This window comes from Medicago truncatula, chromosome 4 (assembly GCF_003473485.1).
Source record: "Medicago truncatula cultivar Jemalong A17 chromosome 4, MtrunA17r5.0-ANR, whole genome shotgun sequence".
Lineage (NCBI taxonomy): Eukaryota > Viridiplantae > Streptophyta > Magnoliopsida > Fabales > Fabaceae > Medicago > Medicago truncatula.
Genome location: NC_053045.1, coordinates 1,854,925 through 1,881,985, shown reverse-complemented (window position 1 = coordinate 1,881,985; position 27,061 = coordinate 1,854,925). Strand labels below are relative to the sequence as shown.

At 31.8% G+C, this 27,061-nt stretch overlaps 3 protein-coding genes across 5 annotated transcripts; 1 reads left to right on the top strand and 2 right to left on the bottom strand.

The window, feature by feature from the left end:
- The first annotated feature begins 191 nt into the window (after positions 1–191).
- On the top strand, positions 192–2,162 carry LOC11424771 (F-box/LRR-repeat protein 2). Its single transcript, XM_024782715.2, has 2 exons — positions 192–769; positions 947–2,162. Exons 1-2 carry the CDS (start codon positions 371–373, stop codon positions 2,042–2,044), a joined length of 1,497 nt encoding a protein of 498 aa, XP_024638483.1. The 5' UTR covers positions 192–370; the 3' UTR covers positions 2,045–2,162.
- Positions 2,163–2,242: 80 nt separating this feature from the next.
- LOC11423739 (cinnamoyl-CoA reductase 1) lies at positions 2,243–6,219 on the bottom strand. Of its 3 annotated transcripts, XM_039833714.1 has the most exons (7): positions 6,166–6,219; positions 5,872–6,064; positions 4,411–4,580; positions 3,886–4,083; positions 3,544–3,706; positions 3,030–3,219; positions 2,243–2,531 (listed from the first exon to the last, which is right to left on the bottom strand). In XM_039833714.1, exons 2-7 carry the CDS (start codon positions 6,002–6,004, stop codon positions 2,393–2,395), a joined length of 993 nt encoding a protein of 330 aa, XP_039689648.1. In that variant the 5' UTR covers positions 6,005–6,064; positions 6,166–6,219; the 3' UTR covers positions 2,243–2,392. The 3 variants fall into 3 exon arrangements, with proteins under 3 accessions (XP_039689648.1, XP_003604294.3, XP_003604292.3); XM_003604246.4 differs by having other exon boundaries at positions 5,872–6,219; XM_003604244.4 differs by having other exon boundaries at positions 3,886–4,071; positions 5,872–6,219.
- Positions 6,220–16,972: 10,753 nt separating this feature from the next.
- Positions 16,973–18,822, bottom strand: LOC25491289 (ethylene-responsive transcription factor ERF003). The gene is made up of 2 exons (XM_013599172.2): positions 18,626–18,822; positions 16,973–17,904 (listed from the first exon to the last, which is right to left on the bottom strand). Exons 1-2 carry the CDS (start codon positions 18,706–18,708, stop codon positions 17,400–17,402), a joined length of 588 nt encoding a protein of 195 aa, XP_013454626.1. The 5' UTR covers positions 18,709–18,822; the 3' UTR covers positions 16,973–17,399.
- Between the last annotated feature and the right edge of the window lie 8,239 nt (positions 18,823–27,061).

The following is a 27,061-nucleotide window of genomic DNA, read 5'->3' as shown; positions in this document are numbered from 1 at the left end:
GAAAGCATGACCAGTTTATAGAAATCATGTGTTGCACATTCACAGAAATGACTAAAATATGGATAAGGTTTGGGCTCCATGTAAGAAAAACACATTTAAATCATGATTGTTCATATAAAAAAATTGGGCATGTGGGGTTATGGAGTATTTCAGGGCACCACACCACAATGCAAAAAGTCTCAAAAGTGAATAATACAGATCACCTTAATATATGATTGATGATGCCTACCTAACAAGCAAAAGACTTTCTAGAATCTCATCCTTTGAACTTGATCAGCTGGCGTCTTATTGAGTTTATAAATGATTAAGCCATTAAATTTGTTGATCATTCTCATCTTAACTTTCTAGATCAACATTTATTATATCAAATATGTTATTGAAAGATTTTCCTCAAGAATGTTGGGAATCAATCTTCAAATTCCTTGGCCAAGGAAAAGATTTGGAGTCTGTTTCTATGGTCTGCAAGAAATTCCTTTCCATTACAAACCAAGTGAAATTTTCTTTAACAATACATGATTCCACTATTCTATTCCTTTCTCGGCTACTCTCGAGATTTTTAAGGCTCAAAGCCATAGATTTTAGTCACTTCAATGGTGAACTAGAAGACATCCTTCATCAAATTTCACAATCTGGGTTGGACCTTGATTTGATTAATCTTTCCAACCAAAGAACACTTCCTGTTGATGGATTGCGAGAACTCGGTACAAAGATGATAAACTTGAGGGTTTTGATTTGCTCGAACGTTGGATCTCTTCGCGATAGCCATCTGGTAGTGATAGCTTATTGCTTTCCATTTCTTGAAGAGCTTGACATTAGCTTTCCTTTGGATTCTCAAGCATCTGATTTTGGATTACTAAGGCTGTCTTCCATGCTTGAGAATCTGTGCAAGATCGATCTTTCTGGTAATCACTTGATCACTGATAAATCTCTTTTGTCTCTATGCCAGAACTGCAGATCATTGGAAGAAATTTCATTCTTCCAATGCTTCAAGATATCCCAAGATGGAATTGCTTCTGCTATCCGAATGAGGCCAAGTTTGTCTTCCATTTCTTTTAACATCGAAAAGAAAAGAATACATGGACCTGGTTTGACTCCCTTACCTATTAACTTGGATTTGATCGATTCATTCGTGAGCTTGAAAAGATTAAATGCTATTGATTTATCAAATTCTTTTATATCGGATGAGTTTCTTATCTCAGTCGCAGACGGTGCTGTTAATTTTCTGAAAAAACTTGTCCTTCAAGACTGTTGCAACTTTACATTTTCAGGAATATTTTATGTTTTATCCAAATGTCAATATGTTCAATCCTTAGATCTTCGTAAAGCCGACTTTCTAACTGATCAATGTATCAACAAGTTATCGATATTTCTTATTAACTTGACCTCTATAAACCTTAGTGGTTGTTGCCAGCTAACGAACTCAACCTTTTTCATACTCACAAGAAATTGTCCCTTGCTACTTGAGATCAAAATGGAGAGAACGTATATCGGGGTAGAAGGTGAGGAAGATTCCAATTCCATGTCAGATTTTGTCGTCAACCGTCAAGTAAAAGCGGTTCATTTGGGTGATAATATTTTACTGAATGATGCTAGTTTAATCAAATTCACTTCCATTTGCGCTGGTTTACAACTTCTTGACTTAAATGCATGTGAAGGTATCACTGGAGAATGTGTTGCCGAGGTTATGAAAAGATGCTATGTGATAAGGCACTTAAACATTGCATATACAGGAATTGAAAAATTTGAAATAAACTTTGAAGTTTCCCAATTGAAGGTGTTGAACTTGTCAGGAGCAAGAATTGAAGATGAATCACTCTCAATAATCTCAAAGTGGTGCAGTGGACTAATGTTATTGGACATTCAAAATTGTTGGTATGTTACAGCTAAGGGAGTAAGGGAAGTAATAGAAAATTGCATAGCATTGAAAGAGTTAAATTTGAGGAATTGCAGTTTGGTGGATGATGATTTTGTTTGTGGACTAATGCATGCAAGGCCTTCCTTGAGAAAAATAATCACTCCTTCTGGTGTTGATTTTTATGGTTGATTTTTCAATGTGACATATAACAAGTCTTGTTTGTTCTATGTTCTATATTATACTAATAAATACCTTGCATGTGTAGATAGCATTTTTGTGATAAAAGAAGTTGAAAGTTGTGTGTTTATCTTTGTTTATGTGTTGTTAGCATAAAAATTGATGTTCTTTGGTAACTTAATCAAGTTTGAAGCATTGACAAGTGCAATATTTAGTAACACATTGTAAATTTAAAAGCACTCATTAATTGGTTTGAGAAACAAAAGAAAATACATAAACTGAAAGACGCTCACAAATCCATTCTAATATGGAGATGCTAAACAAGTAGTCACATTTATTTAGGTTTTAGGAGAACTAAAATTATGCTGATTGAAGTAGTCCAGCCTCCTTATAGCTCTCAACAGAGTCAATGAGTGTTTCCTCCAATGGCCTGAATTTCCAACCCAAACTTTGCAGTTTCTCTGAGCTCAGCATTTTGTAATCATCCATCTCAATATAGCTGCCACAAATGAAAACTTTAACATAAGTTTGTAACCATCAAATCTGTACAAGCAAGTAGGTAGCTATGAAACAATGACACAGACACTAGACGCAACACTGACACCAATGAGAATTTGAAAAAACGGAATTATTGAATTCAAACACATGTGTCAGTATTGTGTTGATGTCAGACATCGGACACAACGTCAACCTGAGGTTTTGAAGCTACAAAGCAACTATTAAACTTGACACTGAAAGTACTCCATCGAGCAACATTACTTGCAATTTTTCCTTCGTTTTTCTCTTGACTCAACGATTTCTCTGATACAATTATTGTTATCTCACAAGAACTTCCTTAAAAGATGATCTCCTCACTAATTAATGACTTCTTTATTTTTCTGTTAAGAACAATTTCTCTTATCATTCACATTTCTTACATATTTCATGTATATCTTGATATTATTAATATTACGGATAATATTTAAATTTAGAGGTTGATTTAGAAACTGAAGCTTACTTCGTAGGGTACTTGTAGTTGGGATATATACTCTTCAATCTCTCCACCAAATCTCGTGTGTTGATAGTGTGTGAAGTGCAGATGTATCTCCCGTCTGCCTTGTGATTCTCATAAGCCAAAAGTATTGCATTAACTACGTCTCGTACGTCAACAATCCAACGGAGCTTATTCTCCAATGAGTCGTGTCCTTCTAATAACATGAAAAACGATTTTAATATTTATATGAAATCTATAATGTATGAAATTAGTTAAACTATAATAGCAGGACAACAAGTTATGCAGAAAAATATCCCCATGAAGGGCATATTCATAATTCATGATCTATCGACTATCTAGTTAGTAGAAGATAGCGTAGCGTAGCAGCCGACTCCCAAAACACCTTTCATAAATATGGTTATCATTAACCATATTAGTAGCTACCTTTTATAGAAGTTATATGGTTATCATTAACTCGCATTGCACAGTTCATAAATATGTGTTTTATAATAAGAATTTGATAAGGCATGTTAGGTACCTTTTAAAATTTTGATGAGAGCCAAGCTACTTGAATTTGTGGTCGACTGTAAAATTGGTCCCAAAACAAGAGTAGGACAAATGGTTACCACGTTAAGTCCAGTTCTTTTCGCGAAATTGAAGGCCTGTTCTTCTGCTTCTGTCTTGGCATAACAGTACCAGTTCTGGATCACATGCGAAGTATAAGCTTTATTACATAACACAAAATTGTTTGATGATTGAAACATAGCATATTTTGATACTTAATGATCTGAATAAAAAATAGTATAACAGACACTACTATCATATCATAAGGCTAATGATACATTTATATCATGCACAAATATAATAAAATCTTAGTGACCTGAGTATTTTTACAGTAGTCTTTGTCAGACCAACAAGACTCATCGATCGCTTTATCTTTTGGTAAATTAGGGTTGATAGCAACAGCAGCTGCAGATGATACAAAGACGACACGTTCCACATTAGCTTTGAGACAAGCTTCAAGTACATTAGCAGTTCCCTTCACTGCAGGCTCAATCACTTCCACCTGCAGATTAAGCTTCAAGTACATTATTTTTCACTTCAGGTTTTTTCATGGATGTCGTGTTTATTAACATGAACAATTTCGATGACATAGATTAATAAGCTGAATATCTTTCAACTTATTGGTGTCTTACAAAATGAAGGCAAATTCAGAATCACGCCGTGACATATCAAATTAGTCTGCATATAAGAGTAATAGCGTGTAATTAGGGAATATCGCGTCCCAATGCACTTCTAAAGTGGGAATTTAAATGCTACAAAAGGTAGCTTCTTGTCTGCCGCGCGTCTAGAGCAAGAAAAATGCAGTAACAAACACATGGTAAGAGAACATTAGAAACATTACCTCAGGATTAGGTACAACTGTTGAAGGTACAGGGCTAGCAACATGGAAAACTGCACTGCATCCAACAATTGCCGAGTAAACTGATTCGTAATCCAAGATATCTGCTTTGAAGAGTGTAAGGTTCTCAGAAGCTTTTTCCAGTTTCAGCAAGTGTTCATATTTCGGACTACCTGCAGTTGTCAGACATACACTTCAAATGAATCACAACAACATTTGTACCTCAAAACAATGAGAGAAAAGATGCATATCAACAATTGGATACAAAATAGAGTACTAAGTAATTTGAAATTTTGCTGAAAAGTAGGTAGTATAGAAATATGGTAAGCAGTTTTCTGAAATGAGTAACTCAACCAATGATGAAAAATAAAAAATTTATATTACATATACAAGTATAACATGTTGTTTGTCTAAGATGGTTTGGTCTGAGTTGAGCTTTACATAACAATTGCAAGAGTCACTACAATTTGAGGTCTACCAACCTGCACTTTTTGGAATATGCTAGAAAACTAGTGAAAATTTTCTCCCAAGTTTTTAATTGGTGAGCAGATTTTGGAAAAGGTCATATACAGGTCATGGAGTTGGTTGAAAACCAAACATTCATTAGGATATATGAAGCATAGACACCTTTCGGATTAAATGTCTCTGTATCCTACATGCGTTGGTGTCCAACATTCATACGACAAGTGTTCAAAAAAAAATTCTTTGCTTCGACTTACCTTAAACACTTACTGGACACATCTCAGATATATTTACAGGGATTAAAAATTTCTTTACTTCAACATTCATACGACTATTTGGAATGCTATTAACCAGTCAAAATTTTCTTCCATGTTTTTAACTGCTGACCAGATTTTTAAAAAGTTCATATACTTCACTTATGAACTTTGAAGCACAGATACCTTTGGGATTAGGTATGTCGGTGTTCGACACTGGTACAACAAGTGTCCCAAAAAAACTTTTTATTCTTTGCTTCGACATAGCTTAGAACACTTTTTGGACAGACATCACAGGAATTAGTTGGAGTATGTTTCCATAAATTTGTTTAGACCTTCTCTTGATCTCCAGTTTGCATCAAAATCTTTAGTCACATAACGACTAAATTTGTTGTCAGTCTTCCATTTCATGAACTAATTTGTCATTTTGTAAATTTAGATGACCAAATTGATTTAGAGTCACAAATTTAAGCACAGTAGCAATGCAAATCAACAGAAGCATTTATACACTGAATCATAATTTCTGCATATTTTGGGGAATTGATATATACATGATCTAAATGTATATATTGTTTGCTTCTTCACACTTTGTCCTTAAGCCTAGTTTCTTTCCATATATAGTAATAAAATTCTTATTAACAACAAGTAATGAATGTATTAGAATATTTTTCAATAATAACTAAGATATTTCTCATTCATTCTAAAAAAAATTGAAAGTCAATAAGAATGATGAGATGAGAAATAGTACCAGGCTCTCTAACAGTTCCATGGACAAAGTAACCTTTGGAAAGAAGAAGTTTAACAAGCCATGATGCTACAAACCCTCCTGCTCCAGTTACACACACCTTCTTATTGTTATTAACACCCCCACTTGCTTCCATTATCTCCTCCTCTTCTCTTACTATCAAATAATCTCAGTGTAACAAACACAAATCTGAATCCTTAAATAAAAAAAATCATTCATTAACTTAACTCACTTAACAATTATAGTATGGACTCAAAGAAAGAACAATTATATTATTCAGAAAAAGTCCACTCATGCCTGTGTCATGTGATTCAGTGGTCCATCCATGTTACGTGTACATTTTATTTCTTAGCCATGTTAGGATAATAAATTGACAATTGTTTATAGCAATTCAAAAGATGCCTGTGTCTTGTCTTAATTTTTTTTTTTTTTTTTTTTTTTTTTTTCTGAAGGAAGGTCTTGTCTTAATTGTAATGTATGCTTTATTAGTTAATATTTCAAAATTCATTAGATGGGGATCAGAAAATGACATATAAGCTATTTTTTCAAAGAGTTCACCACCAACAATAGCAGTACCATCTCTTAAAATTTGTCCCTTTTTTACGCATTTACTTTTATGAACCAATGATTTTTTATATTTATATTTCTTTATATATATATTCGATTGTTTCATAACTTGTTTAAAAAATGGTCATTCAAAAAGCATTCCTTATAACTTAATGATCGTGATTGTGTCAATAGAATAAATATATGAATTTAGTTCTAAGTAAACCACTATTTTGAGTCCTCAAATGGTAAGTGTCTAATTATTTGGAACTCTAAACTTATGAAATATTAAATTGCTCTAATGTCAGTTAGAATGCTTTCTTCGTTAAGTATATTTATTAGAGGTGTTGATGTGTCAGTTAAATAATATTGTATCTTCCTTTCTAAGTTTTAGTTTTTTATACCAATATGAAACTTGTGTTAAGACTTAAGAGTTTCTTCACATGTGAAGTGACATCGATGCATATAATTTGTTAACTTGGGATCTCAAATTGTCATTTAAAGATTAAAATGCTGATTTACTTGATTTTTTTAATGGCCGGGGTTTGAACTCCGAACCTTGCATATTTTATGCATTGTCTTAACCAACTGAGTTAAATTCACGAAGACAGTGTATAATATATACGAGGTTCAGGGTTCAAACCTCTACCAAAAAACACTTTAATAGCCACACATGACACATTTGATTTGGTTGTTATGTGCTGCAATTGAGGGACCATAAAAATTGAACTCTAAAATAAATCAAAGTATTTGTTAAAAAAAATAATATTATAAAGGAGAATAAGAAAGTGAAAAACTATGGAAGGGCAAAGCTTACAATTTTTTTACTTACATCAGATCTGAATAAATATGAAATCCTTAATTAGCCTTAGAGGCCAATTGTATCTTTGTTATTCCTTTTGTGTGAAGTCAACTATATATGAAGAGCAAATTAAAATGGCGCTGCAAATTTAAAAGGTAACCCACATGAGTTAATTCACGTGGGATTCGTAACGTAGGTTGTATTCCAACGTTATTTAATTTACGTTGGGTATAACACCTGTGTAACAAGTCGTATAAAGGTATTTTAGGAAATTTGGTTGGAAGTGAACGTTTTTTATTTCTTGTACCAATTTCCATGCTTCATTCAAACATATAAAATGACTGGAAAATTTGAAATCCAGTGTAAGAATCAATTTTGGCTGCAGAAAGTTGCTTCTTTGATGGCCTTGATTTCGTACACAAACTACTACTACACTGGTCTGATTACATTTAAGATCACATAAGTTACACTGGCTGTGTTTGTAATCTACTGGTTGTAGAGAATTGAAGAATCGTATAATGCATCTAAGTTTTTTATTTTGTTTAGTAGATTTTTATGCATATGATGACATTAAAGTTGGAAGAAAGTGCCATGTGTGGAGCTAAGACGGTAGCACATGGCTTCTCACATTCCAAAGCTATTAAACAAAAATAATAGTACAAGGAAGTAAAATTACTGGTAAGGGTTTGAGAAGATTTGTCAATAGACCAGTTAAGTTACGAGGCAACCCACCTAGAGAATTGTTGTTGACACATATGCATTGGTTGTGTCACATTAATAATTTACCGAAATGTTTCTTGGCAGTTAACTGCCGAATTATGGAACCGGCTGCAGTTAACTACCGAGGAAAACTTCGGCAGTAAACTACCGAGTAAAACTGAAAACTTCGACAGTTAACTGCCGAGGAAACCTCAAACCTATTTTTTTTTTTTTGACAAAAACCATAAATTGTCATTAATAATATTTATTGATTTTGAATATTTCAATCATTATTTTGTACGTTTCAAACAATTGCATTATTATACTTATGCATATATATATCTTAATAAGAATATCATTTAAATCTTGACCAAAAAAATAAAGAGCATTTAAGTCCTCAAAAAACATTTCAATAAGTGTAAAAATTAAGCATTTGAATATTGTTTTGCAAATTACTTAAATAAATAAAAAAATCTTTGTGCACAATTATTTTAATGTAGAAAATATAACAACATATTATACCTTAAAAAAAAATCGTTGTGCACAACTATTTTAACGATTTTTTTTATTATTATTTGTATTTAAGTAATGAGCAAAACAATATTCAAATGCTTAATTTTTACACTAAATTAAATGTTATTCTTATTAAGATATATACACATAAGTATAATACTACAATTGTTTGAAACGTACCAAAAAAAATGATTGAAACATTCAAAATCAATAAATATTATTAATGACAATTTATGGTTTTTGTCAAAAAAAAAAAAACAGGTTTGAGGTTTCCTCGGCAGTTAACTGCCGAAGTTTTCAGTTTTCCTTGGTAGTGTACAGCCGAAGTTTTCCTCGGTAGTTAACTGATTGTGAACAATTTTGTATGGGAGAAGAACAATTTTTCAAGAAATATTGCAAATAGATTGGTTTGGTGATTTCACTAATTTTGAAATGATCTCAAATTGTGGTGAAGTTTGGAATTAAATGAAAGGGGTTGTATATAAAACTCTAGTTGAGGTGTGTAAAATGGGGGTGATGAGGAGTCATCAAATCCTAAAATTAGTAAGAAAATTCTCAAAAAAACTCCTAAAAACATCATACGATGAGGAGTCATCAAATACTCATGCACATTATATTATACATCGGTATAGTATGAATGAGCAACCGAGACAATGTAATACGCCAAACCAAAACCAATTTTTTCTTCTGCAAACATAAGATAGGAGATATATGGACCCTCTCTACCTGCTTTCATCAGTTCATACAAAGAACAAACAAGGAGACATTGTGTCCCCTTGATAAATACCACATTTTGGCATGAAGAAATTAGATCTAGCACCACCCACAAGACATTCATTTGCACTAATGTCACGCAATTCATAATGAAATTCACCATAGTTGGGGGAAGACCAATTTGCGTTAGCACATTATGAATAAACGACCATTTGATAGAATCATAAACCTTAGCAAGATAAACTTTTGATTGCAAAATAGCCAATATTTCTTCTCATTTTAGCCATACTATGAAGCATCTCCTGAACAATAACAATACTCTCACTTATTTTCCTCCTCGGTACAAAATCCGTGCAATACAAAGACTTCTCAGAAGATCATCCATTCAAGTACTACTTTCGTCCAACAAGTTTAACTGTGGAGTTCTGATGATATATTTTACTAGTATTGATACATAATATGATGGAACTCGGTGTGTATACGATTTGGTTCAGCATGTGTCACATTGAAATCACTGTAATATTATATAATGTGCCTCACGTTTTCTAAGAATAACACTTTTAACTAACAAGCATAAAATTTCTAGAATTTTACTTCGAAATTTTCTTCTCTTGACATGGATTTGGGTAGAAAAGTAGTAGTAATTAGTTATCAACATAAAATATTGAAGGGAAATTTCTTAAGATTCAGTGATTGACCACACATATATTTTAGTAAGTAGTGATGTGTAGTAAGTATGATTTTGAAGTCTCATGATATTTAAAAAAGTGGAGGTTGGACAATATATATAGTGAGGGGACCCATAAATTTAATGTGGTTTTAGGTTAAGCTATAATGGATGAGCTTACATAAACATATTTTACTTTCATATATTTGAGTTATTAGTCAATATCTTAGCATAAGACAAATATGTTTATGCTAATTATCTAGCCGATGAAGTGATTGCTCAACTAATGATCTGAATCTTTGGGTTTTCATGTCATGTCATTAAGCTTATCAAGTTTTTTTCACTTTTAAATGAATGTGGGAGACAAAATGACTTACCACAAATAATCATTAAGCATGAGGATCGATCGATATAGTATTACAATTCTTTGTGCTACACTGCCCACCTTTCCAAAGATTTAAACTTAAAAAAGAAAAGTTAAACCAACATATTACCCCTCAAAATAAAAACCAACATCGTATTAGAAAATAATGAAGCACATTTTAATGATTATGACAACCGTTATATTTTAACCCATATATATTTTACATGCAAAAAGATCTACCTTAGAACATTTTAACCAATATCTTTCGATGGTTGCTCAATAGATCCCACAAAATTGCTTAGAATTCTAAAATAAGGTTATCAAAAGTTACCAATAGATCATGGTTTACACACCAAAAAATGATCGGGAGTTATAACTCAATCGGTTGAACAAATTGATGGTCTATAAAACAACCATTAATATCTTAATGTTTGATGTTCTCTACCATAAACCAAAGTGAACCCAAATCTTCTCCAGCTTGATCCAACTTAAATACACTTTCGATAGTTATCTACCGGATGTATGTTTGATAAAAAACGTACATCTAGTAGATAACTACCAAATGTATATTTAAGGGGTCTTAGAGATATTTAATGGCTAAAGAGAAACGCCCTCATCTTTTAACTGTTAGATTAATACAACGACTGAATTTTAGTTGGACCAATTTAATTACATAGTTGTAGAAACAGTAAGTTCAAGTCCTATTTGGTTGATATAAGACAAGAACACAAAAAAAAAACATTTTGGAACCCTATTTTGTCCTTTGAGTTTTTAGATCAAAATCTTGTCTTGACTAGGCTTATGCTTTCAAACTAATCTCAAAAAAACAAAATAATAATGAACTATATATTAGCTTCTATAACATTGTTTTGATTCTCTAGCACTTAATCCACATATGCTTGGACAAAAATAAGTAGAAAAAAATTCATAAAGTTAGAAAACGTGCACTTTATCTTGATATATCTCCAGCCACAATATTTGACACATTTTTTTATCTTATCTTTGATATTCTCTGTATGCATTTGGTATCATGCAAATTATATATACTTGAGAAGTTTACAAAGCCAAGGGACACAAGGGTCCTCAATGTTGGAAAACATGATCGTGATTGTAAGCATGGTCATGGAAGACACTTCCCATGCACATTAATTAAAGTTGTTAAAACAACTGTATTACATTTCCAATGTGACATAAAGTTCCATGTTAAAGGGAAAAGAAAATGTACTAAAAGACATCTTGTGTGTTTGTACTGCAAATTTAGGCTTATTCTAGTAAGAAAATGTGTTCTAACAATGGACTTGATATTTCAATATTTTAAGGAAAATGGTCTTGAAAAGAGTTAACATTGTGAAGCAATCAATCCGTTGATATTTTCTAATTTAAGTTTGATGGAGATGTATTTTGCTTGAATAGGATAAAAAAAAAGTAGGATCTACACAATTGATGAAGTATCATTTAACTTAATTTTCAACTTTATGTTGGTCATTTATATATTTGTTTTTAACAAATTAGCCTTACATTTTCTAAAATGTTTATATTGAGTGCAGACTAATGACATGGGTTGGAATAGGCGCTAGGCCATAAATTCTTGTTGGACGGTCTGATCTATTCTCATGCTGGAGTTTTACTTTATAAAAAAATAGGGAAAAGTCTAAAAGAGTAAATTCAACCATTATGTTATACAAGTTGTGATTTTTTATAATTAAAAACTCAAAAATGTCTTTGCTATAGATGTGGATGGTGAAAAAGATATGATTCTCGTTGAAATGTAATTCACAAAGATGAAAAACAAAACAAAAAATGTTCATCACTATTATAAAATTTATAATTTTAACTTCAATGTTAGGTAGGAAGAAGATTAAAATGACAAATGAGATACAATTAAAAACTTGATAATATTATCTTAAAAAATAGAAAAAGTTGAAAAAGAGAAATAAAAAAAGTTTGTCTGGTATGCTATCAAACCAGGAAAAAGCAAGTTAGAAAATTATAGGAACGGCTAAGAATGTTTTGGCTCACTTGATGGAATTTTTATTGATGACATTCACATGAATGACAATGAGTTTGATTTTATTTTTTTTATTTTTTTTATTTTTTGAGTGAATGAGTTTGAATCTTGAATCTTCTTATTGCATGTGCTTCCATAATAGAACTCCTTCTATTTGGTACTTAGGTGGTCGGACGTACAAATTGTTGTTGTGTGCAAATGTGAGTTATATGTCCCACATCAGATAAAACAGTAAAGGTTGAACATCTTATAAATAAGAGGACCCATAAACCAATTGCCTTAAGGTTTTGGGTAAGAGTGTGGTGTTTCTCTTGCTTGTGTGGTTGTTCTAGCCTCAATGTGGACGGTCCCTCCAGCTCTCTAGGTGACCCATGCGGTTATTCTAGCCTCGATGTGGATGGTCCCCCAGGCTCCCCCAATGACCCAATACAAATCACATATAATTTACTTCTTTCTTCTTTTTTTTCTTCTCATAAGAACTTAAGTACTTATACAATTTATTGATGTTAGTACATACTAATAAACATTCAATTTCTAGGGCCTAAATGTCTTGCATTTGATTTGATTTGATGAGATATGATATGATAATTTTTTTTTTATATGTGATGGTAGTCTTCATCCAAATTTGAAGAGTCGATAAGACGCAACAATAGCAGAGTAAACTTTATCATTCTTCGCTCTTGTCCTCGTGAAAATTCTCTCTATCCCCGTACTCGTTCCATCATTGGGGAGTATCCTCTCTCCATATCGATGGCAATGGGTATCAAATGAGTAGGTACTACAATACCATCTCCATACCTGCATTTGTAAAAATTATCTGCGCTCGTATCTTCGTGAACAACAAATTTAGTACCCTTCCCCATACTCTATGGGTACCTAAGTGCCCATACCTGCATCCATTGTCCGCACTTTAATTATGAAAAGACAATAAAAACATCACAATTGAAATAAAACTATAGTCTAAATCTTTTAAAATTAATTCATAAAATAATATGAATTGTAGTATTTAGTCAAATTAAAAACATCCAAAATATCTCTAAAAAACTGTACACCAGCAGGATGAAGTTGTTATTGTATTAAGTAATTTTTTGGTTTAGGTTTTAGTTTAGGCCTAAATAGTTAAATAAATTATTTAATCAAACACTAAAAATAAATAAATTACTTATAATATTAAATAAATATGTATATGCGGGGTTGCGGGGCTGGGCAGTATAGTACTCTTACCTGTACCCATCTCCAATTAAATTCGTGGGTATTACCCGAACCCGTCTCAGATCCATGATAGCGGGGTTTTACCCTACCCATTGTGGGTATTTTATGTGGATATCCATTGAGCCTGAGTGCAATTGTCATCCCTATCTCTCCATCTTCATCCAAATGGGCTAAGATCATGGGGACCAAAGGAATCCTCATTTACAAATACAAATTGATAACCCACTTGGGTTGACCTAGTGGTATTGGCTTGGGACCTGAGAGTGTGCTCCTCTTCAAAGTCTCAGATTCTATTCTCTCTGGTGCTAATTTGAGGGGATTAGTTTAGCTTCTTCTTCTTAAAAAAAAAAAAATACAAATTGATATCCATATGTTTAAAGAGAAAAATATAGTTAAGATATAACCTTTTAATATTAAAAATATGTCAGTGTTTGTTCTCATAAATTTAGCTCAGTTGATAAAGACAATACATAATTTATGTAAGGTTCTGAATTCAAATCACAATCACCACAAAAAAAAAAAAAAAAATGTCAGTCTTTGAGATAATCACTCGGTTGGTAGAGATCGCTTATTTAAAGGTACTCTTTGCAATAAGCACCCATACAACACCTTACCGAGAGTACCCATTTGATATTCATGCATATCTAGTAAGATTGAGATAATCTTAGTACAAAATTGCCCTCTAATTAGTTAGTATTTTTTTAGGGAAATTTTCAGTACATAGCTCAAATCCTCCGTAATTATATTTTCTTTCTCTGAGTTTTTTTTGTTTGGGCTTTGGAATGGAGAAATATTCCTCGTCTTAAAATTCGATGTAAAATTATAGGAGCATCTACAATGAACACATTTATTTTTTTAGTACTTAAATGTATTTCATGTTATAAATATCATTAATTTATAATTTTTTTAATAGTAATATCTTAACAAAAATCTAATTCCTTCAATTCAACACCTCACACAAATTTCTTAAATGAGATTCACTAATCTCTATATTAATAACTTTGTATAAAAAGAAAGTATCAATAACTCTTTATCATTGTATTTTATTTTTCAATATTAAAATATGTGTGGAACCCACAAATAATGAGAATGCTTATGGGAGGGAAAAGTTATGGTGCATAAGTCATTTCTTTATACACCGTGCATAAACACTTTACAACCATTGGATTTACATAAGAAAAGACAGTATAAAAACAACTTCAAACAAAAAAAAGTCATAAACCAACACTCTTTCTCTCTCTAAGTCTGAAACTTAGAGAGAGATGCTCTGCAAAAGAGTTTCTTCTCCGACCTCCTCTTCAAGCGCCGGCGCGGTGGCTGTCGGCCTAACAGGGCGGCGGCGCCGTTGGGCCGACAGCCGCCGCGCCGGAGATAGCAAAAACCTCCGTTTTCAAAAAAAAATATTCAAGAATCCGACATCCATTTTCTTTTTAAACTCAAATCCACCTTTAAAATTTTCGAAAAGCAAACACATATGCCTAGATCTACCTTCAAAGATTCGGAAAAAAAAGGACATGGAAAAGAAGAATTCGAAATTGATAGAAGAGAAGAGAAGAATTCGAAATTTGTAGTGTGTTATGATTCTGATGATTGTTTGCTGGAAAAGTGTTTGATGGATTTGTAGTGAAAGCTCAAAAAATGAATTGCTGAAACCATTCCCACAACAAAAATGTCTGGAAACCATTCCCACAGCAAAATGGTTTTGGAGTACAACACACAGAAATCATTTCCACAGCAAAATGGTTTTGGAGTACAACTCACATAAACCATTTCTTTCCTCCTCCTCCAATTGTGTCAGTCCAAAACTGAATGATGTCAATGACTTTAGGTCCTTAGTTTTTTTCATCTGCTGGAAACCATTAAGTACATCTAATGGTTTTCGAGTACAACTCATAAAAACCATTTCCACAACAAAATGATTTTGACATAATTTTATACAAAACATACTATAATGACATTTGTGACTGTCATTGAACCAAATCAACACTCTGAAATCATTATTGAACTTAAATGATGATTTTCACGGTTGTAGTGTTGTTTCGTTTGGTTTCCCTTAGAGGTGTAAGGAAATAATTATATTTCAAATGGATTTATGCACGGTACATAAGAATTTTCTTATGCACCATAACCACTCCCCTATGGGAGACCCTCTTCCCATTAAGCATTTAATTTTTTCCTCAATGGTGATACCTAATAAGGACCTATGCTTGTGAAGGTAAGTACTACCATGGTGGATGGTCACTACATTCCACACATTATTTGTACCGTTGATCTTGATGACATTATTTGATTATAAGAAATCTAGATCCAACTAAAAGGGGAAAGGAGAGATAAAATAACAATATATTTTTTTGTCAAAAAAGCAATGCTTTATCATTATCCCTTCAATTTGTCATACTTAGTCCTAATTGGCATTATCTATGTATGTATATTCCTTGATGCAAGACCAAAGTACTTTTATGCATGTTTAGACAATAAACTATTAAGTGATAATCTTTTTCAAATTGTTGCCTTCTATGTTTCCTTCTCATCATAGCAGCGCCTACTACAGCCAAAGTGCTCGTAGTGGCTTTATTACAACAAAGTGCTAACCATATGTATTAAATAAGAGAAATGATATTTTTACAATTAAATTTGTACAACCTTCTCTTTCATACTTACATTATCTTCTTATTCTCTCTCTTTCTTTCTCTCTCTATTGTTTTTGACCAATAAGAAGAAAACACAACAAGGTTGTCCCAAAAATTGTACTAAAAAAATTATTCAAATATCACTACCCATTAAATAATTTAACTTTTTATAACAAATGTTTGATGAATTCAAAAATGGATTCCCTACTATAACTGCGTGATGCAGGTGCAATCCTTGACGGATTGGGATTTGGTGCTGTAACTTTTCCCGCAATTTTCATGTCAGCCGTTGGATGAATTTGTGCCACAAGACCTCCCAATGTTGTAATCTAATCCAATGGCTTAAATGAAAAACAGTGTGTAACTGCGTCATTTTTGAACATCAGCAAATTTTGGTCCATCCTTGACCATCTTGTCTAAGTTAAAGATCAAGTTCGGTTAAATTTAATTACTATTTATGTTATGAAACACAAACATTATACATGATATTAATACATCGACATCGATAAAATTTTAATAATATAACATAATTTAATATAATCATAAATGTTGGTGTCGATGTTGTGTCGATGTCGGATCCAACATGTGTTAGACATCGGAACACGCCGTCAATCAAAAATGTTCGTGCTAGAAAGATTTATGTGATTTGTGATATCCAATCTAAAATTAATAGCTAAAACTTATTATTGTATGAATCCGATGGCTAACTTGATTAGTCCTTTTTTCTTCTTTCCTTCTTCTTTTTCTCTTTTCTTGGAATTGTCTTTCTTGACATATAATCCAAAGTTTATCTCTATAATAATGGTAAGAAACAATGTATAATAAACAAATAAAAGCTAGGGATATCATATCTAACAACAAACATTGACCCCGCCACCATCCAACACTTCGTGAAGAATTTCAGACAACTTTAAGTAATATCAAATGTGAACAAAAACAAAAACAAAAGTTAGAAAATTGTACTCTTTTGATACTAATTTTATATATAAAAGTTCATGATATGCATTATTTGTTACATTCTGATTCCACATGGTCGTCATCTAAACGAACGTTTGAAACAACGGTGGTAAAATTCTCTAAACGTGTGATTGCAATGAAGCTACACACTGTAACATTTATTTCGAAGCACGTGAGAGCCTATCCACCGTGGAAACAAACACACAATAACGAGTGAAGTGAATTTCCAAAATTACTAAATCTTATACATTTATTACAGGTGAATTAGTACCCCTTACTACCACTCTCTCTCAAAAAGGTGTCATGGATAAATGATACATTTTCTTTTGATATGAACTTTGTTTTAGGCGAGTTGGGTCTCAGTGACTCTTCGTGCCAAGAAAGGCTTAAATGCTATATTATATTATATTAGAGGTAGTCTAAGATGAACCAACAGAACAAAGCTCAATTGAACCATAATCAAGCAACTCTTGAATCATTTGTTCAATGTGATCATCTTCAAGAACAGGTTGAAATTGTTGATGAGAAACTTCAACTTGACCTTCAAACCCAACACAATTATTACCTTCATCAAGCCATCTAATTAAACTAGTTTCACCACTTGTTCCACCAATGTCATTCCCATAGACAAAAGTGTTACTATTAATGGAAGAATTGAAACTTTGTGATGAAACTTGTTGTGGCTCTTTTTGTGGTGGTTGTTGTTGTTTGGTCATTTGAAGAGAAAGAGAAGCCATGTGACACTTATTTAACTTTGCAGTTAAAGTTGCTGAAAGAAGCTTAGATGAAGAAGATTGTGGTCCATTTGGGTTGTATGGGAAATTGGTACGTGCTTTTGGTCCACACATTAATCTTGCTGCTTCATCATATGCTCTTGCTGCATCTTCTGCTGTTTCAAATGTTCCTAACCATATTCTTGTCTTCCTATAGTCCAAAAAAATTAAAATATTCATCAATTTTCATAAACAACCCTTTGTAATAATCATATGATCAAGACAAGTGCATATAATAATGTAATTTCTCCTAACTCAATTATAAGAAAGAAAAAAAACACAAATTAAGAAAAAATATTAACCTTGTTTAATTTTCTTGATGTAATCAAAATGATATTTAAATTTTCTCAACTTTTTTCATTGAAGAGTATTTTGGAAATAATAACATTAAATAGAGCAAAGTTAATTATATTTTGGTTCATCAAATATGACGATTTTTTACTTACGCTAACAATTAAGAAACACATGAAAGAATTTTCACAAACAAAACATTAAGGCAATCTTTGATTCCACGAATGTAAAATATCGAGTCCCAATGCAATGTTTATTGTAATTTTGTGAAGCTGGATTTCCTAGCTTCTGTTTCACCGCACGGTTGCGTTAAACCAAAAGCCAGACCTAACACATACTAAGAGGGAGAATTTTGTTGTAAGGAAAAAAACAATTTCCATAAATACCCTTTATAATAATCATGTGATCAAGTTAATTAAGTATAGTATATATAATATTGTAGTAAATTACATCAACAATTAAAACACATGTGAAAGAGTTTTTCACAAGTAAAATGAAGAGAATTATGTTGTAAAAATGTTATGTTTTGATGAAGAAAGTGAAATTAATTAAAGTTGAAGAGTGAAGGGAAAGTGAATTACAATAAAGGGTGACGAATTTCAGAGACCCAAGAACCCCAATGTCTTTGGCGTACACCTCTATAACGTTGTTGTGGTCTTGCCATGATGATGAAACAAAAAAAACGTGTTTGTGAAGTGTGTCTTTGAGAATGAGAAACAAAAAAACGAAGAAGAAACAAAGAAATGTGACTTAAGTGAAGTGAAGTGAAGGTGAAGCAGCTTTGCACATATTTATATTATGTTCTTTTTGCAGTAATATTGTCCTTTTGTTAATTTATAAATAAAGGAAAATAATATTGGCCCACATAATTGTGTTTCACCCCTTTGTTACAAATCAAAAAATAAAAGTTCTTGGATCTATCGATTGATCACTTTACTTACTTTATAGTAACAAATGTCAATTACTACCTCAGTTGTTTAAGAGTTGTGATTTTACACTAACAAAAGAGTAAACTTTACTATTGTTTTTCATGACACTTTTGAGTTTTGACTATTTTTACTTCATTTGTTTTAAATACGTTTGTTAAAGGATTTTCACATAAATTAAATGAATAATGAATGAATAATTGTAACAATTTTACAAAATGTTGTCGTTAACTAACTCTCAAACAATTGTTATAACTGCACAGTGAGAATGTGAGATTTAATAAATTGCAAGTGATACTCACTATTCAGCTAGAAAGACAATCCAACGCTGACAGGTGGATAAGGAGCCCATCGGATCGACGCAAGCCACTTGGGAGAATACTAAGGTGTGCGTCACCTAGGCATGGCAATGGGGCGGGGTGGGGACGGGTTTTGCATTCCCCGTCCCAATACCCGATTCTCATATATTTATCCGTTACCCTACCCATACCCAACGGGGATGAGAAATTGAACCTCATCCCCGTCCCTGACGGGTTTGGGTATCCCCGCCTCATCCCCGTCCCCACATTGAATAATTTTTTTTAATAAAAAATAGAAGTTTTTTTGCAACCCCTAGAGAAATATTAAAATGCATTATCCAACAATATGTTCACTTTAACATTTGTTAGACCGATTTATTTAGTTGCTCCTTTAAATATCAATAGTAGTTTTTATAACACATCAATTATCTAACAAAATAACATGACATATCAACATAAAGTAGTTTTCTGCATTCGGGACGGGTTTGGGTATGGGTTCGGGGTGGGTACCTATATAACCGTTACCCGTCCCATACCCATGTTTTGAAATCGGGGAAAACCCAAACCCATACCATACCCATGTTTTGAAATCGGGAAAAACCCAAACCCATACCCAAACCCAGTCAAACGGGGAAAACACGTCAAATTGAGTTTGGTTCGGGTGGGTAAACACGGGTATGAGTTTTGTTACCATGCCTAGCGTCACCCGACCTAAGTACGCCCCCGTGCAATCAAACACCATACAAGTGTCATCTAACAACCTCATGATGAGGCGTCACACTTCACATAGGCGGTTGTTCTCACACACACCTATATAATGGTGATTTAGCTTCATCTCCAAGGTATGATTCACTTTTCTCACACATTCCATCTCATTTCCTATACTGACTTGAGCATTGGAGTGCTAACGTTGTCTGCATGCACCTTTCGTCCCATCGTGAAGACTTCGTCACCACCGCACCGAAGCACTCTCCGCCATCGTTGCCTCCATCAATTCCTCACATGACATATCACTCACATTAATGTTAATTTGGGTGGAATTGAAATAAAAAAATTCATATTATATTAAAAATAAAATTTGCACTTATTTTTGATTTGTTTTTTGATGCAAAAATGATGCTTACTTTTTTTTTTTAGGCAAAAGGAAATTGTATTAAATAAAAATAAAATGATACTTACTTTAGAACCAAGTGAGGTTTATATTGTGTGTATGTGTGTGTGTGTGTGTGTGTGTATATATATATATATATATATATATATATATATATATATATATATATATATATATATATATATATATATTTCTCTTTTTAATATATATAATTAAATATATTAGAGAGAAAATAATAGTTCATGTCGTATTAAACTTTAAATACAGGAATAAACTTTTTTCTAAAAATGATGGTTAATTGAAAACAAACATATGGACACATGATTAAAATAATTAATTATGGGTATAAATAAATATCTATCATTGTTTTTCTCTTTTTAATTTTATTGATCTCTACTTACCCAAGAAGAGTCAAACTTATGGTGTCTAAAAAACATATACGTACTTGATTTTACTTCTTTAATTTACATTTAGTTGATGCTTATAAATTATAATTTCCTTGGAGATAGGATAGGAATATGTATGTAGCTTGGCAATTGGCATGTGTATGTAGCCTCGAGGGAGCAAGAGAATATCAGACGGCTACCGCACCATTCATAATTCATGTATCTTGATGATCTGAGTAGAAACTTGGATCTACTAAATAAGCTCTTGATCTTGAGCTTGTGATAATAAAATTGTCGAAAAGAAAAAAAAAATCATTATCAACTACGGTTTGGATTTAGCGGAAGAGACTAAATTCTCTTAACATGATGAATTAAGATTCAAGTTTCAGACGAGAAATGTATATATATTTAGTGTCTCATACACATCGAATATGATTACTTACAATAGATTCTTTTTTATTTCATTAAAGATGGTAAGCCAATTTTTTTACGACAACAAATTATTAATAAAATTGATGGATATATTTTGGTATGGACTGGGTATTCTTTGCATGTAACTATAGAGATTAATCCTTCAAGCTGGATAGAAATACAATGAAACACAAAACTCTTCCTCAAAAGAATTTGACACTGCTCCATTCTGAGAGCTGAATTTGAACACATGACCTCTGAATCAGTTGAAAGAAATCTCTTATAATTTTATTCAATTGCTCTTCGATAATTGATGGATGTTTCGTGTCAATAACAAAATTTTCGAAAACATTAATCAAAATTCTTTGTGCAAATCGAGAAATGCTCGATGGAGCAAAAAAAAGCATTTCACGATATTTTCATGATTGAGGTGGCAATTCTAGATTGGCTTATTATCACAAACAACAACCATGATTTCCATAAAAGTCAAAGTTAAGTGATTTTGCGGTTTAGTATGACCAAAACATGTGTTTCGCTATGCATATTGCAAACAAAAAGTTCGCTTGATTTAGCATTTCTCTCGGTCGATGATAGATTAGACGAGAAGTTGAATGCAAATTACTCAATTCTTTCTCAACTCCACTAAGGGATATGAAGATCGTGAAGACATCAGACTTAGTTAAGACTCAATGAAACTAGACAATTCGGCAACTAACTCGTGTTTCATGTTTATAAAACCATTAACCGAAAAAAGTTGTGAGCACGTGGCCACGTTTCGAGGAGAGTTACACGTGTGTGGATAATATCAACAAAATATGTCAAAATAAGGACTTAGTCAAAGATAGGACACAACATATCCTTCACCGCACGAAAAATCACACATTAACCGATTAAACAACCGAGCAATGCTAATTTTTGTAGGCCATGACGTTTTCGGTGGTACGACTAGTGTTTGCCTATAAATAATAGACTTGTACATATTTTTAACACAAATAATCAAACAAGATATTTTACACATTTTTATCTCTTTATCTTCCTGCTTTTATCTTCTTCTTTTTTTTTTTTTTTATGTATTTCTTAATTAAATGGACAATATTAAGGCAACTCAGGATAAAGATCCTCACTTAAAAAAGGTTATCAAGGATATCGAAATAGGAAAAGTTTCTGAATTTAAAATTGATTCTAAGGGAGTTTTATGTTGTGACACTCGTTTTTTCTTCTCAATATTTAATGTGAAACTTGGATGAATGTTTTACTTTGAGAAAACAAAAGCAACATTAGTAGAGGATTCCTCATTCTAATAAGTATATTTACTTTTTTTTTTCCCTATCCCAATCATAAAATAAAACACTAAAAGACAAATAACAAGCCTTTTAGACACTCCAAAAAGTAAAATGTTACACAATCATTTTCTTAATATAACTACACAATTAACTTTTATGAAAATGCTATCAAGAACATATACACGTATTTTAAAAAAAATATATGCACTTGTTACCGTCTATATTGAGGTGATTTGTATGAATCGTAGAATAACTTAGTTATTTTTCTTAATGAAGAAAAAGTCAATAGGTATAGTCCTTTTCAAAAACAAATAATAAAGGATTTTTTTTCAATGAAAATAATAAAGGAATTGATCCTGTAAAAAAGACAATAAATATTCTAAGTTATTCCGCTTACACTTCTAAGATCGTGATGGGGTCTCTAGGAAGAATGAAAAGACATTATAATATAATTAATTGGATAAACAAGTTTAGAGCCAAATATATTATAATTGAAGTCATCACTTCACTTATGTCTGTCTATCTCGTTGACATATGGTAAATATTGTTTTTGTCAAGTTTAGCTGAAAGCTTTGCATTGCAACTAATATAGTAAAACTTTAAATTACTTGGCAGTAAATACATTTTATATATTATTTACTCTCATTTTAATAAAACACTCTAAAACGATTAGGTTCACAAGATGAAAAGAGACGAAAACAAACTGCCGGCACTCATTTAGCAATTAGTATGCAAATGCACACATATATACTTTGAGATGGGGTTTATAGGTTATACAAATGGATGAGTTTTGTACAATTATTTTTTAAAACTAACATGTGATATGGCAATTAGGTATGGGAATATATGTCAGGTTGGCTTACAGCTATCTACGGCTTAGCCTACGTGGTGTTAGATTAGGTTTGTTAAATAGAAACGATTTAAGATTTTCTTAAAGTCTATTTAGCTAAAAAAATCAGGCTACGAGCCATATAAAAAGCCTCTTAAACTCTTCAAACCGGCCTACTTAAAAAATTTAATATTGATACATCAACACTCCGTTTAAGGGTGGCAATGTACATTCACTAACCCATCATCCAATCATTTAATCATCAAATCCATCCACCTAAAATTAATTTATGATTTGGAAATCCATCCATTCAAATAAAAAAAAATTAACCCGAAGGTTATCTTAAATTATATAGTAAACTTAATAAATACAAAATTAAAAAATTATCGCGGAGCCCAACATGTGAGGACCACCCTTGCTCGACCTTGTACCCCCCGGACATAAGTCCTCCCCCTCTTGACCTCAGCTCGAACCTCGATTTTCCATTGCTCATCACCATTTCCCCATGCTCAAACCCAACCATGATCATCCTCGAATCAAGCCCCTCTCAACCCAGTCTTTTCTGCTTGACCTTGACCTTCTCTTACTCAGCTTTGGCGGCAAACTTGTGTCGAGTGCGGGCAAGCCATGGACGAGCGAGGTTAGATTGGGTTTATGCGGGGGCAGGGGAGATCCTTGTTTTGACTGGAGGCAGATTGAGATCGAGTGGGGTAATTATCATTATGATTATGAAATTATTTTATTTTTTTAACATAATTAAAATTTTTTTTTTTTATATAATTTAAGAATGGGTTGAATAGATATCATCCATTGAACGACGATATTTGATTGGATCTTTAAGTTTATCAATTTTTTATTTTTTTTTCTAAAAATAAAACTTGATAAACTTGAAGATCTAAACTAAATCAATTAAATCAAATTGTTGGAGTGTTAGGTTGATTGATGAGAGAGAAAATGAAGAAGATAAAGTTTTGATGAAATTCTGCATTTTTTTTTAATGAAATCATGAGTTTTGTGATAATTTTCTAAGTTTTTGATAAAGAATGAAAGTGTTATCTAAAATTAGGTTAAGTGATAAATTATATAATTTATTTTTTGAATAAAAATAAAATAGATAAAATTAACCAAGATCTTCTAATAATGGATACCTTACAAATTCGTTGAATGAAAACATAAGAATAAGATGAAGAAGATTTACTCAAATATTAAATAGATGTAGACTTAAATAGGTTTAATGTAGTAGGCAAGACCAACTGATTTATGTTCTCTGTGAGACACATGTCTCTTAGTTCCTCATTCAAAAAGAAAACATTAAGGTCATGATCAATTATGTACGCAAAGCTAAGTGTTTGGTAGAAATGAAGCCAATTTGATGAGACATTCTAGTAGATTTTTTTTTACATTTTATAAAACATTCCATAATGAATTATGTTTTCCTAAATTCAGTCCTTTTGGTACAGTCACTAGCTACATAGGGACATTTGTTTTGCATTAAAAACACTATTAACTACTATTGTTTTTGTCCTTATCATTTGCGTAATGTATCTTCTTACTATAATATTTGATTATTTACTTGAGTTCTTTTTTATATATAATAATGTAATATATAATAAAAACATGCCTGTTGATTGAACAGAACACGTGCACTATACATTATCCAATTATTTCATAAATTCATTTATTTATCATAATAGTAACAAGGCAATTGATTAATGAATTATTTTGTATATGGAATCGCATTGTTACAAACAAAGACTTAGTAGTACTAATAATGCATAATAATATACAATTATGCATCGTACCAAATAAAAAAGAAAATTATACAATTATGATAATATCAAATGATGGAACTATAGTCACCAAGTTTTGATATGATGAGGTTTCCTAGGCAATCAATTGTGTGTGTATTTACTATCTATATTATGATAGCTAAATAAATTAAACAAATGACAAGTTGGAATGGTAAACATTTTAAAAATTCCATTGTCATGGCTATTGTGAATAAAAAAAAAACTATTACAACTTGCTTTGCAGTTTATTTAATTTATGCGTCCATAATCTCAATCCAAATCATGCAATTGCAATCTGTCATTTTCGCCTTCTTTCCCTACTTTCAATTTAATGGGAGAGGTAAAAAACAATCAAATTATTTTATCATATGATCTATGAATATTAGAAGTTAGAACCTTCCCTTAAAAAAGAAACTAGAACCTTTTTTTTAAGGAAGAAACTAGAACCTTGTTATGTCCTATGTTACCATAAAAAAATATTTATGGTGACTCCTCATTGTAAATAAAACTAATAAAAACCATAACTTATAACGAAAAATCCTTAGTTAACTTATTAAAAAAATAGTTTAGTTGGCTATAGTGGTTAATCATCAGTTAATTAATTTGAGTTGCCACTTAGTGTTCATTTATTGAGGCAACAAAAAATATCTACATTTTCACGATTCTAAAGTACTAGGAAAAAATGTCTTGGCATTAAAATTAGAAACGGATAAAATTAAGTCTCTCTTCAATAATTAGACACATTTCATATTTTTCATTGTTTTTTTCTTCTTCTTTTTCTAGTAATGCTATTTCATGATATGGTATAATATTTTTTTCCTCATACCTTATACATATTCCTTAAATTTTATTTACTATGTTTGCTCAATTCTTCATCAAAGGCACATTCATGGAGGCATAACAAACCCCTTTTTCTTTCATACATGATTAAACCTGGTGATCATATGCTAGTGAATCAATTTCAATTCATGAAAAGAGCTGCAAATTGCAGCAACGACTCTTGAATTATTATATAATTATTATTACAGATGTTGTATGTAGAGTCTTCAAAACTTATAATTCCATCTATGCCTAGTAAATCTGTTTGATGTAAACATGGGAATTGGAGAGTCAAAAATAGGTATCAGTCAATCAACAATAAGTTATCAACTTATCATGACTTCAATTTAGGATTTCACTTACACTAACAAAATCACTAGTTAACATTTCCCAATAACAAATCTTATATATAAGTAGCATGTAAAAACATATATGTGAAACATCGACACATGCTGACTCTGACACTGGTAACAATTTTAAAAAATAAAACTTATTAAATGTAACCACATGTATTAGTGTTTTATATAAACATATTCTGATATATATATATATATATATATATATGCGTGTGTGTGTGTGAGACTCGAAACACGATGTATTTTCAATCTAAAGTGTTGGTGCTAAATTGAGTCAAGCCAATAAAAATTGAGCTAAGAAGTTTAAATTGTTTGTTTGCATTTGGTTCAAAGAATAACAAGCATGCATTTTTGGAAGATTCAATCAGTTTGAGGGAATCTCTTCAAATACTAAACCGGGTCATCTTATTGACTACTCCCTCCGGTCTTAAATGTAGGGAAAAAAAAAAGCACACCAATTAAGAAAATGAATTGATTACATTGAAGTCATGTTAAAAAATGTACAACTTTCCAATTTTGCCCTTGTCATGTTTTAGTAATAATTAATGAAGTGACTTTTGAATTCATGGAGGTAGGATAACATTGGAATAGTAGCATTTATTAGGTTGATTTTACTATACTTTTTCTTACATTTGAGACCACAATTTTTTTTTTGTTTTTTTCTCTACATTTGAGACCGGAGGGAGTATACTACACATTTTGTTAATTAATAAACTTCTTAATGATCATCACTTTCACTTTTAGCATTTTTTTTAACCCTCCGATCCGATTCTCATAGTAAAGAAACAATGATAAACTAAAGTTCAG

Bases quoted from the DNA above. Each gene is read 5' to 3' on its own strand.
- LOC11424771 (XM_024782715.2), top strand. From the start codon at position 371: ATGTTATTGAAAGATTTTCCTCAAGAATGTTGGGAATCAATCTTCAAA. The intron at 770-946 runs GTAGTGATAGCT...TCTCTATGCCAG, and splicing joins CTCTTCGCGATAGCCATCTG to AACTGCAGATCATTGGAAGA.
- LOC11423739 (XM_003604246.4), bottom strand. From the start codon at position 6,004: ATGGAAGCAAGTGGGGGTGTTAATAACAATAAGAAGGTGTGTGTAACT. The intron at 3,707-3,885 runs GTCACTAAGATT...CATGTGATCCAG, and splicing joins ACTACTGTAAAAATACTCAG to AACTGGTACTGTTATGCCAA. The intron at 2,532-3,029 runs GTAAGCTTCAGT...CATTTGTGGCAG, and splicing joins AACTACAAGTACCCTACGAA to CTATATTGAGATGGATGATT.
- LOC25491289 (XM_013599172.2), bottom strand. From the start codon at position 18,708: ATGGCAAGACCACAACAACGTTATAGAGGTGTACGCCAAAGACATTGG. The intron at 17,905-18,625 runs GTAATTCACTTT...TTTGGACTATAG, and splicing joins GAAATTCGTCACCCTTTATT to GAAGACAAGAATATGGTTAG.